General features: G+C 45.1%; 2 protein-coding genes across 7 annotated transcripts in view; one reads left to right on the top strand and one right to left on the bottom strand.

Moving 5' to 3' along the window:
• Positions 1 to 9,593, top strand: part of SRSF11 (serine and arginine rich splicing factor 11) — a 31,095-nt gene extending 21,502 nt beyond the window's left edge. For 5 of the 6 annotated variants that reach the window (XM_074265650.1, XM_074265652.1, XM_074265653.1 and 2 more), the window contains 9 exons: positions 1,921 to 2,013; positions 2,578 to 2,627; positions 3,616 to 3,743; positions 4,429 to 4,510; positions 6,046 to 6,177; positions 6,568 to 6,657; positions 7,822 to 7,917; positions 8,006 to 8,141; positions 8,248 to 9,593. In XM_074265650.1, coding sequence (XP_074121751.1) covers positions 1,921 to 2,013; positions 2,578 to 2,627; positions 3,616 to 3,743; positions 4,429 to 4,510; positions 6,046 to 6,177; positions 6,568 to 6,657; positions 7,822 to 7,917; positions 8,006 to 8,141; positions 8,248 to 8,445 — 1,005 coding nt within the window. In that variant the 3' untranslated portion in view covers positions 8,446 to 9,593. The remainder of the gene's footprint in view (positions 1 to 1,920; positions 2,014 to 2,577; positions 2,628 to 3,615; positions 3,744 to 4,428; positions 4,511 to 6,045; positions 6,178 to 6,567; positions 6,658 to 7,821; positions 7,918 to 8,005; positions 8,142 to 8,247) is intronic. The other variant, XM_074265656.1, reaches the window with a different exon arrangement.
• Positions 9,594 to 11,757: 2,164 nt separating this feature from the next.
• ANKRD13C (ankyrin repeat domain 13C) overlaps positions 11,758 to 16,115 on the bottom strand; it is a 44,354-nt gene continuing 39,996 nt past the window's right edge. The window contains exon 13 of the mRNA XM_074265647.1: positions 11,758 to 16,057. Coding sequence (XP_074121748.1) covers positions 15,927 to 16,057 — 131 coding nt within the window. The 3' untranslated portion in view covers positions 11,758 to 15,926. The remainder of the gene's footprint in view (positions 16,058 to 16,115) is intronic.

Here is a 16,115-nt window from a genome sequence, read left to right as displayed (position 1 = left end):
ATCCCATAATAGACCCCAAGGAAGACAGGGCAAAAATTTGAGCTCTGAACTTTTATGAACATGGTAAATTGAAGCAAAGTGATTGAATGGGGGAGGGGTATGGATAATGAATGAAATGTTGAAAGAAATTTCAGCGAAGGGGAAAAAAGGGCATTTGGGCTAATACAGTGAAAATAAACAGAACATGCAACTCCAGATGAAGAGGTGATGTGGACTTGAGACACATAACATCATGCATGACCTATATGAGAGTTTGTTTTGTTTATATTTGTAAATAAGGAGTTTTTTCTTTTTCAGTTGAGGTGGTGGAGGGATGATGTAAGAAGGGAAGAGAGAAGAGCAGATTTGATTTGATTTTGATTTGGGTTGATGAAAAAGTAAAAAATTGAATCTGAATGTTTTTTTTGTTTGTTTAAAGAAATATCTCAGATATTCATATCTATCACAACATAAAAATAAAAATTACTGAAAGGCACTAAACCTCTGGAAAACTGCAAAACTAAAGAAAGGTACTCTTCTAGGGACAAAGGAGGGGAACTATTACAGTAAAGTATTAGATACATTTTGAGGTCAGGTCATGTGACTTGATTGTTGTTTTTAAGTCCCGGAAAACAGATATTAAAATGCCTCTATTCTGAGAGGCCGGGGGACAGAGGACATGTGTAGTTACATATTATGACTGGGCTTTGGATTTCAGTAGTATAGGGAATTTAAGGTGAGAAAATGCCCTTTGGCAGGGCAGACAGCCCTGCTCCAAAATAACCTGCTGTCCTCCAGTCCTTGGGTACAACCAACATGGCTCAGAAGAAAAAGCAAGGCTGGCGATTGCACAGCCCTGCCTCACTTCAGTCCACTTCGCTTCACGGCATGGGTCGGCCTCCCTGATGCAGAACAAAGGATGGACAACAAGCTATGACACTTCTGTGCCCGGGCTCTTGGCAGAGGTGAACCCAACAATTCCTTGGAAAATGCTTTTCAGTGGGGCTGTGCTCCCCAATAAAGCTGGTTATTATCTGTGACCTTGATTATTCCCCAAGCTTGTTCATGTCAGAAGCAGGACTTGGAAGGTAGCTCTCTGATGCCGTGTTATCTGTTAGATGGTTTTACCCAGTAGATCTTCTTTTCTCAAGGGGTTGAATGAATGGCATCAGTTTTTTGTTTTTTTGTTTTTGTTTTGTTTTTGTTTTTATAAATTTTTGGAATTATACTATAGCAAACCTCAGAAAAGACCCATGCTCTTGAAGTAGCTTTATAAAAACAATGTATTTCAAGCATATTGCAGTCATTAGAAATTTTTTTTTAATTGTTCACAGTATTTTTGTTGGGAATTTGTATTTCCAGCCTGTAAGGCTTAAATAAGAAATGCTAATGTCTGTTCTCTTGCAAATTAGCAAGTAAGGAGTTAGTTGTATTTATTTTGGTTGCAGGGAGCAAGCATGGGGCACACCAGTGTCTCTCTGATCCCAAGCATTTTGTCGACAAACCATTTGTCATTGGGGGGGAGAGGGGAATCCAAAAAATGGCTGGTAGTTAGAATAAGGAATCTTGAAAAGGAAGGCTCTTTGAGTTGAGAGCTGAACCCAGCTAAATATATGCAGTAAAAATGACTAAACACTTGATTTGCAAGAATTGGGAAATTGTAGAGCTGACTGGGGTCCTGAGAAGTAGCTAGTCCACCGGTGGAGGTCAAGGGAATGGAAGGGGGAGTGTGGAAAAATGTGCAGGAGCATGAGGCTCTTGATCTAAATATGGAATTCTTGGTGTGAATTGGAGTTTTCTGCTACATGATCTTTTAAAATTTGTAACATTGAGGATATCTTTCAGTCATGGTTTTGTGTGCTGCAGCTGACTCTACAGCATCCGCACGGGTTGGTTGAGTGTCTTTTTGGTCCCTAGACGCCTCCCTTTTGTCCTCCACAGATTGGTGCTGTTCCTCTGGCGGCTTTGGGGGCCCCTGCTCTGGACCCCGCCCTTGCTGCTCTCGGGCTTCCTGGGGCAAACTTGAACTCTCAGGTAGAGTTTCCTTTTTCACTTGGTCTTTTTCCTGATTTATCATTCCTCAGTCAAGAAAGCTTCATTTCTGTGGTCCTTGTTTTGAACATCTCCTGGTGTAGTATTAGTTACGTTCTTCATGTAAACTTGATATCATGAAGCCCCAGTGGCATTTAGTGTTGTCTCCCACTCGGGATTGCAGCGTCTGTAGCTGCCAGTTGTACAAACATTTAGACCAGTCGTCTCAGCGTCAGCAGTTTGGGCTAGGGGCGGACACCAGCGTGCACATTCATGGCTGTGAAGGGTGGCTTATGCATCTTATGCATGTCAGTCAGTTTGGGTCAATTTGTTCTTCCACGTATTATTCTCCAAGATAGTTTGGGATTTTTAGATTGTTCTTTTCTCGCTACCCCTTAGAGGACATTCCTAAATGAAAATTCTGTCAACTCATACAACAGTGTGGGAGGTGGAGTGGTGGTCATTTCGTATCAGCTGCGTCTCTGGGGTTGTAAAGCAGTGTACTGCTATCGGGATGGATCTTCAATTGTTAGATAATACATTCTTTTTAAAATGTTCTTTTTACAGTCTCTTGCTGCAGATCAGTTACTGAAGCTAATGAGTACCGTGGATCCCAAGTAAGTTTTCTGTGATGCAAATTGAAATGTGTTACAGATGAGAACAAAGGGCATGTTTAGGGCCTAACTTTTGGGGGGGAACTTATATAGCATTGTTAACTTAATGTTATATTTCTTGAACTTGGAATGTTTTCAAAGAGATTTCCTAATTTTACCTGTGTAATTCTTATTTGCAAAATCTGCCTTATGAGGATTCATAAGCTGGTAACCAAATTATCCTAAGAAAGAGTAAATTATTTGTGGATCCAAAGCATTTTAGGAGTAGGATTATTCAATTAGTTGGATGGCATGGCCTTTAAAAGCCCAGGTGAGGTGGAGAATATGCTGAAGCAATTGGGATGGTATTTACTTTCATTTACAAAAATGTAAAAATAGATTTTTTTATTCTAGTCTCGTTTTCAAAACATAATCGCTGATACTTGTATTTGTGAGGGAATTTCCGCAAAGGGAACATTCATCTAGTGATCCCAAAAAGTCTTTGTGTAGTATCAAGCTGCATCTTGTATTATTTGTGGGTCAAATGTTGATTTCATACCAGGGCTTTATTCTTTAGGTTCTTTTCAAGATGACTGAGGGTCCTGACGTAAAAATCTTAGCTTTCATCATTTCTCAATGGTCCCCCAAGTCACTTTACCCAATCAGTCATCAATAGTAGTAAACATTTATTAAGTGCCTGTGTGTCAGGTTTACTTTAGTAAAGTTCTGCAGTGAACCCAAAAAAAGGAAAAAAGGCAGCTTAGAGTGGATAGACAAAGCGGTCTGAGTCCTGAGGGAGTGCAGCCAAGTGGGAAAAGACCCCCCTTCCTGACATCTGGGTCTGGAGTTGCCTGATGATGAGGTGTTCGCAACTGCCCCTGCGAAGCGTTCACAGGCGTCACTGCTTAAGGCATTGGGGGAGCTTTGTGTGTTCTGGGACGTGCAGTTGCCGCTTTAAAATGGGTGTCTCCCACCCCACCCCCCGGACTCAGACGGAGTTCTTTGGTTTCAGGTTGAACCATGTAGCTGCAGGCCTTGTCTCCCCGAGTCTGAAATCCGACACCTCGAGTAAAGAAATTGAGGAGGCTATGAAAAGAGTGAGAGAAGCGCAGTCGCTGATCTCTGCCGCCATCGAGCCAGGTGAGTCCGGCGTGTGTGTGGGCAACTGTGTGGCACACTGACTGGGACCAAAAGTCGGAAAGAGTCCTGAGTTCAAACCCTGCTTCACACATTGAGTCTGGGCAAGTCAAAAGTCAGCATTCTGATCCTGCAAATTTGCAGATATTTTAATAATACTTGAAAAAATGAATAGGAGAAAATAGATGTAGCAATATTGGCAGTAGTGACTCATGATATAAAGACAAGCTAGAAGGGAAAGCATTTGGCTGTAGCCTGTAGATGGGGATGCCTTGGGTCAGCAGGGCCATATTTCAAATAGAGAGCTGGGGCAATACAAAAGCTTGGAAGCATCCTTGGAGTTTGTGAGTTCCTCTCATTTTAATAATAAACAGATCCCTTGTTAGCAGTAAGCAACATATTTCTTGTTCCATTCCGTGTCTTTCAGCTCCAGCGCCATGGTTTTCCCATAAGCATGAGCTCCTTGAACAATTCTGAGGCACTATCTTAGCGTTAGATTGGCAAATGGACCAGAAAAGGGAGAAAGACAAATGTTGGCAGGAGAGAAAACCAAGCCAGTGAGAGGGAAGATAGCAAATTTACAATAAGAAAATGGCTATTTGAAAAGTTATTGTCTCCAAGAGTTTTTAAGACATGTCATGATGCTCTTTGGCATACTTGTGAACTTCTTTTTCCTTTCTATTTGTAGATAAGAAAGAAGAAAAACGAAGACACTCGAGATCCAGGTCACGTTCCAGGAGGAGGAGAACTCCTTCATCTTCCAGGCATAGGTCAGAGCACTATTTCCCTGCCTTTTGCATTTGCTAAAGTGCTTTTTCATGTGTCATCCCCATTTTAGGTCCCTGGCTGGGCATCCATAGATTTTCTAGGATGCTGATTACCTAGCTCAGAGCAGGTAGTTTGTTCAGAGCAGGAAAACGAAATATCTAGCCTTGTGAGCATCTGAAAGCTCAGTGAGTTTGAAACCAAACTGAGTGATCTCTGGTCCTTCTTTTTTCATTGACCGGCATGGCATTCTCCAGTAAACCCGGATTTGCAGCTTAGAGATCATCTTTGTCCCATCACTTAGCCACAACATTGCCAAAACATTTGCCTGCATGATAATCTCTTGGAATGTCCCAGTCTTTCTACTCTGGGGGCTTTTGCTTGAGTTGAGGCCTCGTAGTTCAATCATGTTGGATTCCTAGGGACCCTCTGGACCATAACTGTCCCCAGAGTTTTGTTGGTACCAGGGGGTGGGGGAGGTTGCCATTTCCTTTTTCAATGAGCTAAGACAGATTAAGTGACTGGCCTAGGCACACAGCTACACAGCTCCTCCAAGCTACATAGCTGCTCCTTTCATCTGTGGGCTGACGTCAGAGCCTCTCGGCTGTTCTCCCTTCCCACTGCACTCCCTGCTGCAAGATACCAGTATGCCCTGCCCTTGTCAGGGATCTACTTCTAAGTTAAACATGGGCAGCCTCCTGTACTTTATCATCCCATCGCCCACATGGGGCATTTTTTAAAAACCCAGAAACGTGATAGGACTTTGTTCCCTTTGGGGAGACCTGGATCAAGCCCCTTATAAATGGATGATGAGCAGAATGACCGCTCTTGTTTCAGACAGGATCTTTTTAATCATATATTCTAGGATTTTGCCAGGCTAAATTTTAGCAGATCATTCCAGTTTTTCCAACATGAAAGAGTGCACAAATGCAAATATTGAGGAGAGAAGCAACATGATTGAATGCAGCAGTTGAGGTTTTTAAAAAAAAAAAAGGCTTTACTGGACAGCAAGCCTGATCTGAATCCACTCAGTACCCCAGGTCAATAGTTGTCTGGCTCTTGATCAGGCCATGCCCTAGAATGTAGAGCTTCCAGAGAGAAGTGGAGACCATGCTGTCTCTCTGGAGGATGGGAAGGCAATTGGGGGGGGGGAGATGCGCAGAAGTTGTCTGGCTGGATTGTCATGTGGTGCTATAGAGCACTGGCTTGGGGTTTTGTGTCATGGATGGAGTTAGGTGGCCATCACAACCTGTGGCACTCACCCTCCCCTCGCTGGGTCTCCTAGGCTTGTTGAAGGTTCAATAGCTAAGAGCTGTTAAACTGGCCAGGACTGAAGGGCACGACAGAGCCCTGAGCCCCTTGGGGTTCTTCCTTTATAAGAAAGGGGAATTCTCTGATCTGGTGACTGTCATTTTATCTATTACTATTACAAAACATGGATTCTCCTCCAAGTTTGATGCTCTGAAAAACATGTTTTAAACTTGAGTGATTTTTTTTTTTTTGGACTCAAATAATAATCTTGTGGCTTATTCCTATTAAGACGGTCAAGAAGCAGATCCAGAAGGAGATCACATTCTAAGTCAAGAAGTAGGCGACGATCCAAAAGTCCACGACGGAGGAGATCTCATTCTAGAGAGCGGGGCCGAAGATCCAGGAGCACGTCAAAGACCAGGTATGGACTGGAGCCACACCACGGTGTTCTGGGAGGAACTTGGCCAGTTATTTGGAGACGTGGTTTATAAGGGAGTCATGATCAGTACAGAGCCATAGAACCTCTCCACCCTGGTCCTGTGGGCCAGGGGCTCTGTGCTGGTGGGGACCAGGGTTAGAGAAGAATGCATGTGGTCAGAACCTTGAGGCCTCAAGGGGTTCCCCTCACTGGGGCATTGGAGATCCCAGCCTAGTGTGCTCCCCTAAATGTTCTTCTCACAAAAGACTCTGCCGTGGCAGCAAGTTTCCTTCCCCCTTCCCTTGTCTCCTCGTGTGCTCCTGCAGTGTTAGGGATGCCTATTTAAGAGGCCCAGGCACACTAGTGACTGTTATGATCCTTCTGCCTTTGTAGAGACAAAAAGAAAGAAGAAAAAGAAAAAAAGCGTTCAAAAACACCCCCCAAGAGCTACAGCACGGCGCGGCGGTCACGGAGCACAAGCCGGTGAGTGCCCTACTGGGTCCTGAGCCACAGCATGGGGGGGGTCCTCATGCACCATTATTTCTGTGTACAATGAAATCCTAGTTCTGCTCAGTTCATGTCAGTCTCTCCAGGCCTCTCTATTCATCCTGCTGGTCATTTCTTATAGAATAATAATATTCCCTAACATTCATATACCACAATTTATTCAGCCATTCTCCAGTTGATGGGCACCCACTCAGTTTTCAGTTTCCTGACACTACAAAAAGGGCTAACACAAACATTTTTGCATGTGTGGGCCTTTGTCCATTTTTATGATCTTTTTGGGATACAAACTCAGTCACTGCTGGGTCCAAGGGCACGCAGAGTTGGATGGCCTTTTGGGCACAGTTCCGGATTGCTCTCCAGAATGGTTGGATTCATTCACAATTCCACCAGTTTTCCCACATCCCCCAAAATTTGTCATTATCATTTCCTGTCCTCTTAGCCAATCTGACAACCTCAGAGTTGTCTTAACTTGTATTTTCTAATCAGTAGTGACTTACTGGCAATAGATGACTTTAACTTTTTATCTCAAAATTGTTTGCATCCTTTAATCATTTATCGATTAGGGAATGATTTGTAGTCTTAGAAATTGGACTCTTGTTTTCTACATCGTTCAGAAATGACTGCCCTCAAATTTTGACACTTGGTGATTGTCTTCTGATCTAGGGCAAGTTACATCTTCTGTTTACCTCAGTAGCTTGCCCGTTATCATCCTCACCTTCCACAGTAGTTGCCAGGATCAGTTGGGAGGAGAATCGATTGTAAAGCAATTTCACCCTGCACTGGTTCTAGCCACGCTATTCGTTGATTATTTCAGGAGAATTCATAGCACCAGTTTTCTGACTTCTGGTTTTCTTTAGGCAAAGCATGACTGTTGGGTGACCGTTTTGTTCTCACCATAGTTTTTGTTGATAGTCACTTTTGGATCTTTTCAGAATGAATGGTTCTTTACCAGACATCTGGGATAAATTAGGGAAGGGGGTACAGAATGATGGTGGCTGCACCGGTGGCTTTAGGAGCACGGGCCTGTTTTTCTCTCTGAACTTGGGGCTGTGGGACAGCTTTGGTACTTAGAGACAGAGGGTCACATGGTCTGGGGGCTGTGGGGGTGCTTCACAGGCCAGCATGTTTCTGTCCTTGCAGGGAGAGGCGGCGCCGAAGGAGCCGAAGTGGGACGCGGTCCCCCAAGAAGCCTCGCTCTCCCAAGAGGAAGCTTTCGCGGTCGCCCTCACCCCGGAGGTGAGCACAGGGGCAGCTTGGAGGGAAGCGGGGCATAGTGAGGGTACCAGCCTTTGTGATTTTCTCATGGTTCTCTGTCTGGTTCCAGACATAAAAAAGAAAAGAAAAAAGACAAGGACAAAGAGCGGCGCGATGAGCGCGAGCGCTCCACCAGCAAGAAGAAGAAGAGCAAAGACAAGGAGAAGGAGCGGGAGAGGAAGTCCGAGAGTGACAAGGATGTCAAAGTAGGTCTAGGGGATGGGGCACTGGGGTGGGGCCTGAGGCCGTGTGGACAGGCAGGGCTGCCCCTCCTGGGACAGACTTTGACTTGGCTTGTGCTTGTGGGCAAAGCAGGTGACAAGAGATTACGATGAGGAGGAGCAGGGCTACGACAGCGAGAAGGAGAAGAAAGAGGAAAAGAAGGCGCCCGAGGGGGGCTCCCCCAAGCCCAAGGAGTCTTCGGTGGAAAAGGGCAGCGGGGACTCCTTGCGTGAGTCCAAAGTGAACGGTGACGACCACCACGAGGAGGACATGGACATGAGTGACTGAGGCCCGGCCCGGCCGTGCACATGCCTCCGTGTCATTCCCCGCCTGGTCTCTGTCTGCCCCGTGTGTTACCCCAAACCTAGATGTGTCGAGCTCTGAGCTCCCAGTGGTCGTCCAGCTCCCGATCCTCTGGGTCACCCCTTCTGGGGATGGCGTCTGCCCCCTGTGCTGGGGGGCTGCGGGGGGCCACGAGAGTGACCGGCTGCATGCATCTCCAGCAGGCATGGATTGTGGATGTTGTATGATCTCTCCTCCCTTATTAAATAAGCTCACGTAGACGATTTCTAGAGTTTGATTCCTTACAGTACTAGAGCCGTATAGGGAATGCACTGATTGCATGTTAATTGTGGCAGGAATATCCTCAATGTCTCTTCGAGTCTACATCATAACACAAGAACGGAGTCTGCTTAGGGCCTTCGGTGGGTCAGTGTGATCAGATTAACATTTCATTGGTAACATCGAAAATCTCCTTGGAGCCTCGGCTGATTTTTTTTTTTTTTTTCTGTGCGTTTGGTTTGGCTTTCAAAGGTTAAAGATGCACTAGACCTTTTTTTTTTTTTTAAATTAGGGTTTTTTAAGTTTCTTCCTTCTCTCATCCACCCTCTCTCCCCCCCCAAAAAAAAAAAATCTGGTAGCAAATAGCATATTTTGAAATGGAGTTCTGCAATTTTCCCTAATCTCTATTCCATTGGAAGCTGAGATTTCTTGTATTAATTTATCAGTGCCCATCTTTAAAACTTACCTTGTACTGATCTTCTTCATACCATTGTACAGTTTTTTGCTTTGTTTTTCTTTTGGTTCTTACTGTTTGGAACTCATTGTTGGGGGGGAGGGAAGGTAGTGCATTTTTAATTGACATTTGTATGCTTTTAAAACAAGTCTCCTTGATAATGTCCTTTTTATTTGATCTCAAGTTGTATAAACTAATTTGTGTTAACTGTCCCTGCAGTAGTAACCCCACACATCCAGTGACTCCAGGTTATATGCATAGTTAGGCAAGCTGTTTTCTTAGTTACCCCGTTCCAGAGCTTTTACTTTTGTGCAGGTAAAAAAACAGAAGTAGGCGACATACAGTCCGTGCCATGTTGATGTACAGTTTCTGAAATTGTTTTACAAGACTTTGATAATAAAACCCTGAAACTTAAGCTCAAGTTCCTGTAAAACTGTACTTGTATTTATTTATACTTTTGAATGTATGAAATTTACCTCATTCACCTAAGGAGTTTGCTTCTCCCTCTGTGCACTGGGAACAAGGTTCCGGATGACTGTTTTCTGTCCATCAAGAGGGCGGCACCGGAAAACTCAAATTGTTTTGTGTGAGAATTTTCCTGCCTTTTTTTTTTTTTTAAGTGGGAGGTGGGAAGGTGATACAATGGTAAGCCTTAATGGTCTGTTGTATTTCTCCATTAAGGAACAATCCCCTCAGTGGCTAACACATTTGATATTTTCAATGAACTCTGAACCCTTGCCTTTCTCTGGAATGGTATTAAATGATTAGTGTCCAAGGGTATGTGTCTACAGTTCTTCTGTGGCATATTGAGTGGTTCCATGCATCTTGTTTGGGTGAGTGGCAGGGAAAGAAGAAAAAAGACTTGGTACTTTTAGATTTTAACCAAGTCAGAATCTTATAAAAAAAAAAAAGTTTTTAACTGTCTTTTTATCACAGGCATTTTGCAGTTTGCCATATATGAAAGCATCATTTTCAGAGTTTATAGAAAGTACACTTTAAAAAGAATTTTTCCAATACTGTATGAAGTGAACGATTTGATAGATGAAGGGTCCTAAGTAATCACTGCTTTTGAAAATAGATAAAAATACTCTTAAATATACATTTCCTTGGCTTTTTAAGATAGACTTTTCAGTCTTTATTCCATGTGGAAACCAGGTCCATCCATCCTGAAACATTGTTATTGCATCCAATGAAAGAAAGAAATCAGAGCGCCCAGCTCTTTGGCTTTGGGAAAGCGGTAGCGGTTGTGATGGCGTGGGCAGTAGGGGAAAGGGCGCCCCCTCTGTCTGGCCTGCTCCTACCTACCAGGGAAGGCCAGCGCTGGGGCTGGCCCACTGTAAATACAGGCAGAGCCCTTTCCGGGTAAAAGGAATCAAGTGAAACTGCCTCCACACCGAGTTTTGTTCTGTATTTGGTAGTTTAAAAAAAAAAAAAAGATTTAAAAAATAAAACTGGTTTTATTAGAAAAAGGTTGGTGTGATTTATTGGCTTGTCTGACTGGAGCAGTTCAGAGATTTGTGAGCAGATGCTCTGGGGGGGGGGTTGTGGGACTTTGGGCTGGGCCCCACAGCAAGGGAGCTGGAAGGTAGAGCAGGCAGCAGGGTCCTTGAGGCTCCAAGCGTCCATTCCAACCTGTGTGTTGGCCCTTAATTACCAGGCTGTGCCCAACTCTTGACGTTTCTATGCTGGGGTTTTCTTAAATCTTTGGTCCCAACAAGGGACCAAAGGGTAGGTGGTGAGCTGAATGCGGCTACGGCCTCCCCACCTCGTGGCCTGCAAACCAGGTCAGAAACCCGCCCAGTGGCCCAGGTCCAGTAAGGCTCCTGTTCCGGGGGTCTCCGAGCTAAGCCGGCTTCAGACCCAATGTCGATAAGCATCTGGACAAATGGATGAAGTAAAAGTGAAGCCAGCATGAGCTCTTAAGAGAACCTATCTGTCGCTGGCTCTGAGAGGGACCAAAGCTTTTAGAAATAAGGAGAAAGTTATCTATTTCCAGGTGAAATCTTTAAGGGATTCTGCTTGTAAAAGAGGAATAGATGAATGTTTAAATCCCAACTTAAAACATTTCCTCTTGTTTGGGGGAAGCCAAGTTGACTGGAAAAGGGAAAAGAACACAAAGCAACTCGTTTTACCTAAGCGTGACGATACCACAGCGCCGAGGAGCCTCAGTGGGCCACGGATAGCCGGGCCTACGGGCCCCCTCCCCTCACTCCGGCAGGGGGGGGCCTCGGGGTTCGGGGCCCGGTGCACAGGGTCGTTCACGCGGGGGGTTAGAGAGGGGCCACAAAGGGGGGCCGCCTCTCACCCGGAGCACAGCACATGTTCGTGGGGCACCTGGTGCTAAATCATTCGGCTCTGAAAACCAAATCATTTTTCTTCTGGGTTTCCTTTCAAAGTATTAACAGCTGCTAGCTGACATAAATATGCTTTAGCAAGTGAGTATCTCTGGAACCGCTTCCTTGGTTACTCTGATACCTGCAGTGTACCCAAGGGCTAACAGGCAGCCTGAATAATTTTCTGTTTATTCATTTGAGAAGCAAAAAAGACCAAAAGCTTAAGGACTCATGAGGGAAAAAGAACTGAAATCATTGGAAAATTTAGGATTTTATTTGTAATAACTGAAAAAAAAAAGTTGTAGAAATGTTGCAGAGGGAGCTAAACACAAATCCTTTCCATAACATTCTTTTACTTAAAAAAAAAAAAAAAAAAAAGTGGTTGGGTCCCCCCAGTGCACATTTTCCAAAATTAGAGAATATATGCATTTACAGAACTTTCGAAAATGACACCTTATTACCAGAACCAAAAAGCTGCATTTCTTCTACCAATAACAACCTAAGAGATGCCGGCGAGTTCAAAAGTTAGGTTAGCACAGGAGTAACAAATGGTGAAATAACAAAGAAAAAGGATCTGAGGTCCCTGGACAGCCGAAGCCCGGGAAAAACAGCAACTCTAGCAATAAAGCAAAATTTAACAAAATGAGGAGCAAGGTAAATAAGCCTTCTACCGGAAGAATGTAAACTTAAGTCAGTGAAAACACTAGGGCTGGAAAATTACCAAGGATTTCAGTGCACTTTCTTTAGCTCGATGAAAACGGAAGATCAGAATGAGGCTGGTTAAGAGCATTTCCTATTCTGTGGCTCCAATTAGTACCTAAAAGAATTTGTTTTCCCACATTTTATCAGTGCTATTAATACAAAGTTATTTTAGGGAGGTACAATGGTTGTCCAAAACTCAATGGAAATCCTCGTTCCCTTTACTAGCTCTGTGATCAGTGGATTCTTGGCCTATATGTAAATGAACAAAATTCATTTGCGGAACTCGCCCTTAAACTGGACTGAGGTTTTCTAAAGGAATTTTTAAAAAGTCCAATAACGACTTAGACAGCCTCAAAAATTTCTCTTTACAAAAAGTGTGAAAGAAGATTTATAGACTAGATTTGGCAGATTACTAGTAGTTCAATAATTCTTAGGCAAGATCATTTTATTGGGCTTTGATTATTGCCATGAAATATGTAGATAATGAAACTTGTCCCCGCCTTTGCCAAGTTTGTGGTCATTTCTCTCCAGGACGGGGCAGGACGGGGGGGCAGCTGGCCCGTTCAGCATCTGAAGGGCAGGCAGACCACCCAACAGCCGGGGCCTGCTGTTGTTCCCGTCACCGTCCTAAGGTGACAAAGTTTCACTAGACTGCAGCCACTCCCAAGGGCAGAGTGGACACGAGGTACAATCCATCCGTCTTTATTTAAAGAGTAAGTATTCGGACCCGAGTTTCCATGTTCGATGCTCTAGAAGTCACCGCCCGACAGCTTTGTTCCTCACACTCAAGTTCTTCGACACATTTTCTGGAACCAGGTGGTCGCCCGGCTAGGGGCACCTCCAAGTCCAGGGGCCGAGGGCCAGAAGAGGTTCCTGGGGGGTAGGGGCGTTAGGTCCAAAAAGCCGTCCCAGGCAGTTCTGCTCCGACATCCTTGTCGTCCTGTGCACCTGGAGCTTTCTAAGCCGGACAGCGCTGGGCAGAGGAGGAATGGTGGTTATCATTCATAAAGAACGGTTCCTAGGGAAAGACCGCGGGCAGGGAGAACTCCAGGTGTACACGCTTTGTAGGTCTACTTGTGTCACCAAGACTTCCGCCCTCCTGATCACTGGAGGATCGGTCACCCGGAAGGAGCTCCAGCCTGCAAGACGGGGAGAGCCAGATCACCCTTCGTCGGTTCTCCGCTTCCAACCGGACACGCTGCACAGCCGGGGCTTTATATTTTCTGGTACAGACCAGCTTGTTAATGACTCCCTTCCAGCATTATGTAAACAGCAGGTGCTACATTGAAAATATTCCAGAGCACTTTAAAAACAAACTGTCCTTGTGAGTACTACCAAAGGAAAATAGTGTTTTGATGATTTGACCTTATCTGATAAACTACTTTAAAAACTACATTTCTGAAAATCTGTGAAATGCGGTGAGAAGTTGATTTGCATCAGAGTTGATTCCTAAGAGTTGCCATTGGAAGAAGTATCGGGGCGTGGGTTTGTCCTTTGTGACTGGGAAGATGACAACAGAGTGGAATGGAGAACTTGTGTTTCTTAAAAAGTACAAATGTGTGCAAAACAATTCAGTGCAAAAGTGTTCAGTAGTTTTGCTACCTCCAGTGCACCCCAGTAAAGTATTCACAGCTTCCAGGAGATACTGACCGAGCCCAGGCTGTGAGTAAATGAGATGTGGTTCTCCCCACCCCCCGACGCCCCCCATCCCCATAAACTGCTTATACGAGCTTCTCCATCCTAACCATGGGGAGCCAAGGTCGCCCCCTCGCCTGCTCCCCAACCCCAGTGGGGGACCCTGAATTGGCAGGATGATTCCCAGTCTAAGTCTATTAAAGCTTGAAGGAAGAGAGGCTGGGAAACCAGCTAATCTTCCTTCAAGGAAAGCAGGCCTACAACGAACACCCACCCCCAAGGTCTAAGAAGCCACAGACAACAATAATTATTATTTTAAAAATTTAACCATGAATACTTTTTTCTGAACTATAAAAATTATTTCCTTTCTTAATATTAAAACATGAACATATCTGTAGTCATATACATTGCTATGGAGAAAGCAGCCTTCGAGATCCTTGCTTGTGACTTTGTAATTGCATCTTCTATCCAGTGTCCCCCCCCCGCTCTGTAAACATCAGCTTCCTGGCAGACCTCCGCGGAGGCGCACGACGCGGCCGGCCTTCGGGGCCTCTTCGAGGACACCGGCTCGCCCCGCTGCTCTGGCGGCCTGGCGTCCGGCTTTTGTAGAGAGCCTCCTCAGGAATAAAAGACCAAAACGCTCAGGACATTTCAAAATGAGCAAATCCGATTTTGTAACAACCAGGGGGCTTGTTCTGGAAAGCCCGACAAACTCATTTCCCGATCCAGGCGGCAGAGACGGACACCTCGGTAAAGGAACGCCTTCTGCCGATCGATTCCAATGAATGTGGGCCTCCAAAAGAACCGGCCTTAAGTACAGTCACCCAGTATTTACTGACAGCAATCCCACACTACTCATAGTTAAGCACTCTCATGATACTTCACGCCACGTGACGGTCAAACACAATTCTTACTCATTTATTTTCAACTTTGGACCTTCAAATCAACTCGGAAAATAGGAAGAATTTCTGATGCAAAATTGAGAATCCATGATTTGAACACCTGAAGGCAAAAATCAATGAATCTACTTTCCCTTAAGTGGCTTAAGAAAAAATAAAACCATGGAGTAGGAATCATCTCTAAACTGAAGTTACATTTTTAGAATTTAACAAAGGGATTTTTATATATTATGTGAAACGCTTATACCCTAGAGTCAAAGTATTCAATATAAATATGGGAATATATTTTCAAAGTCTTCAGTTTGAGGGTTTCCTTTAAAAAAAAAAAAAAAAAAGGAAAACTGGGACCCCTCTCAGGTCACCCTTCAGCCACCGCCCCCCAGACCTGTGGGCCCTCCATGGGAAGCCGATTTCCAAATTTGGGAATCCTTTTTTTTTTTTCTTTTTTTCTGGAGAGTGCTCAAACTCGTCAGATGGTAAGCATGCGAACCCACACTTTATCATGAACACAGATTAAAAAAGAAAATGAGACTCTACGGCAGAAAGATTAGTAAGAAACGTTTTCCACGGGAGACTTCGGATAAAACCGTGAATAGCACCACACAGGAGTCGCACTAAGGTGCTAAGAGGAGGTACCGTATTCCCTGCAGAGTGAATGCTAGTTCTGAAATGTATTGCAACGTGAAAATGCAACTGTTTAATGGTCACCATGGGGCTCGATCATCTACAGAAAGCCTCGTTCCTTCCACTCCATCGCGCTCCACAACATTCCCGTGACTGCACTACACACAACGGACACTGGACAGTGAGGAAAGCCAAGCCGGAAGGACAGACGCCACCTTGGCCAGGAGACGGCAAGTCTACAAGGGCTCCGATCTCTAGTAAGACATCTCATTTTCTCAAGCGTTAATGGTCCAGGAGTGTTTGCTTTTTACGCTAAATCCGTGTATCACCGAGAAGTGTAAAAAGGTGTAAAAACCAAGCGCAGCCCGGTGGCTTCCGACACCCGGACTCCTCAGAACGGCTCCCGAGCTCACGGCGTGGGGATCGTCCAAAGGCCGACCCGGCGCGCGGCAGGAAACGTGCTCGATTCCACGGGACTGCGGACGATCGCCCTCCCCGCTTCCCAGGGAGCCGCCCTCTCCTGGACATGGCGGGTAAGCCATGGCGCGGTGCGTCCCGGGGTCAGAGGTCAGGAAAGCGGCTAGGGTCCTCCTTGTAGTCGTCAGGAATGGTGAAGATGCCCTCGTCAAACTCGTCGTATCGGAACTCCTGAAAGGTCACAGTGGCCGTGATGGTGGGAAACACGGGGATATCTGCCGGGAAGAGGAGACAAGTAATGGCCCACGGCTCCGCATGGGACCCCCAAAGCCC

Source organism: Sminthopsis crassicaudata, chromosome 4 (assembly GCF_048593235.1).
Source record: "Sminthopsis crassicaudata isolate SCR6 chromosome 4, ASM4859323v1, whole genome shotgun sequence".
Lineage (NCBI taxonomy): Eukaryota > Metazoa > Chordata > Mammalia > Dasyuromorphia > Dasyuridae > Sminthopsis > Sminthopsis crassicaudata.
This window is presented reverse-complemented; position numbering and strand designations above follow the sequence as displayed.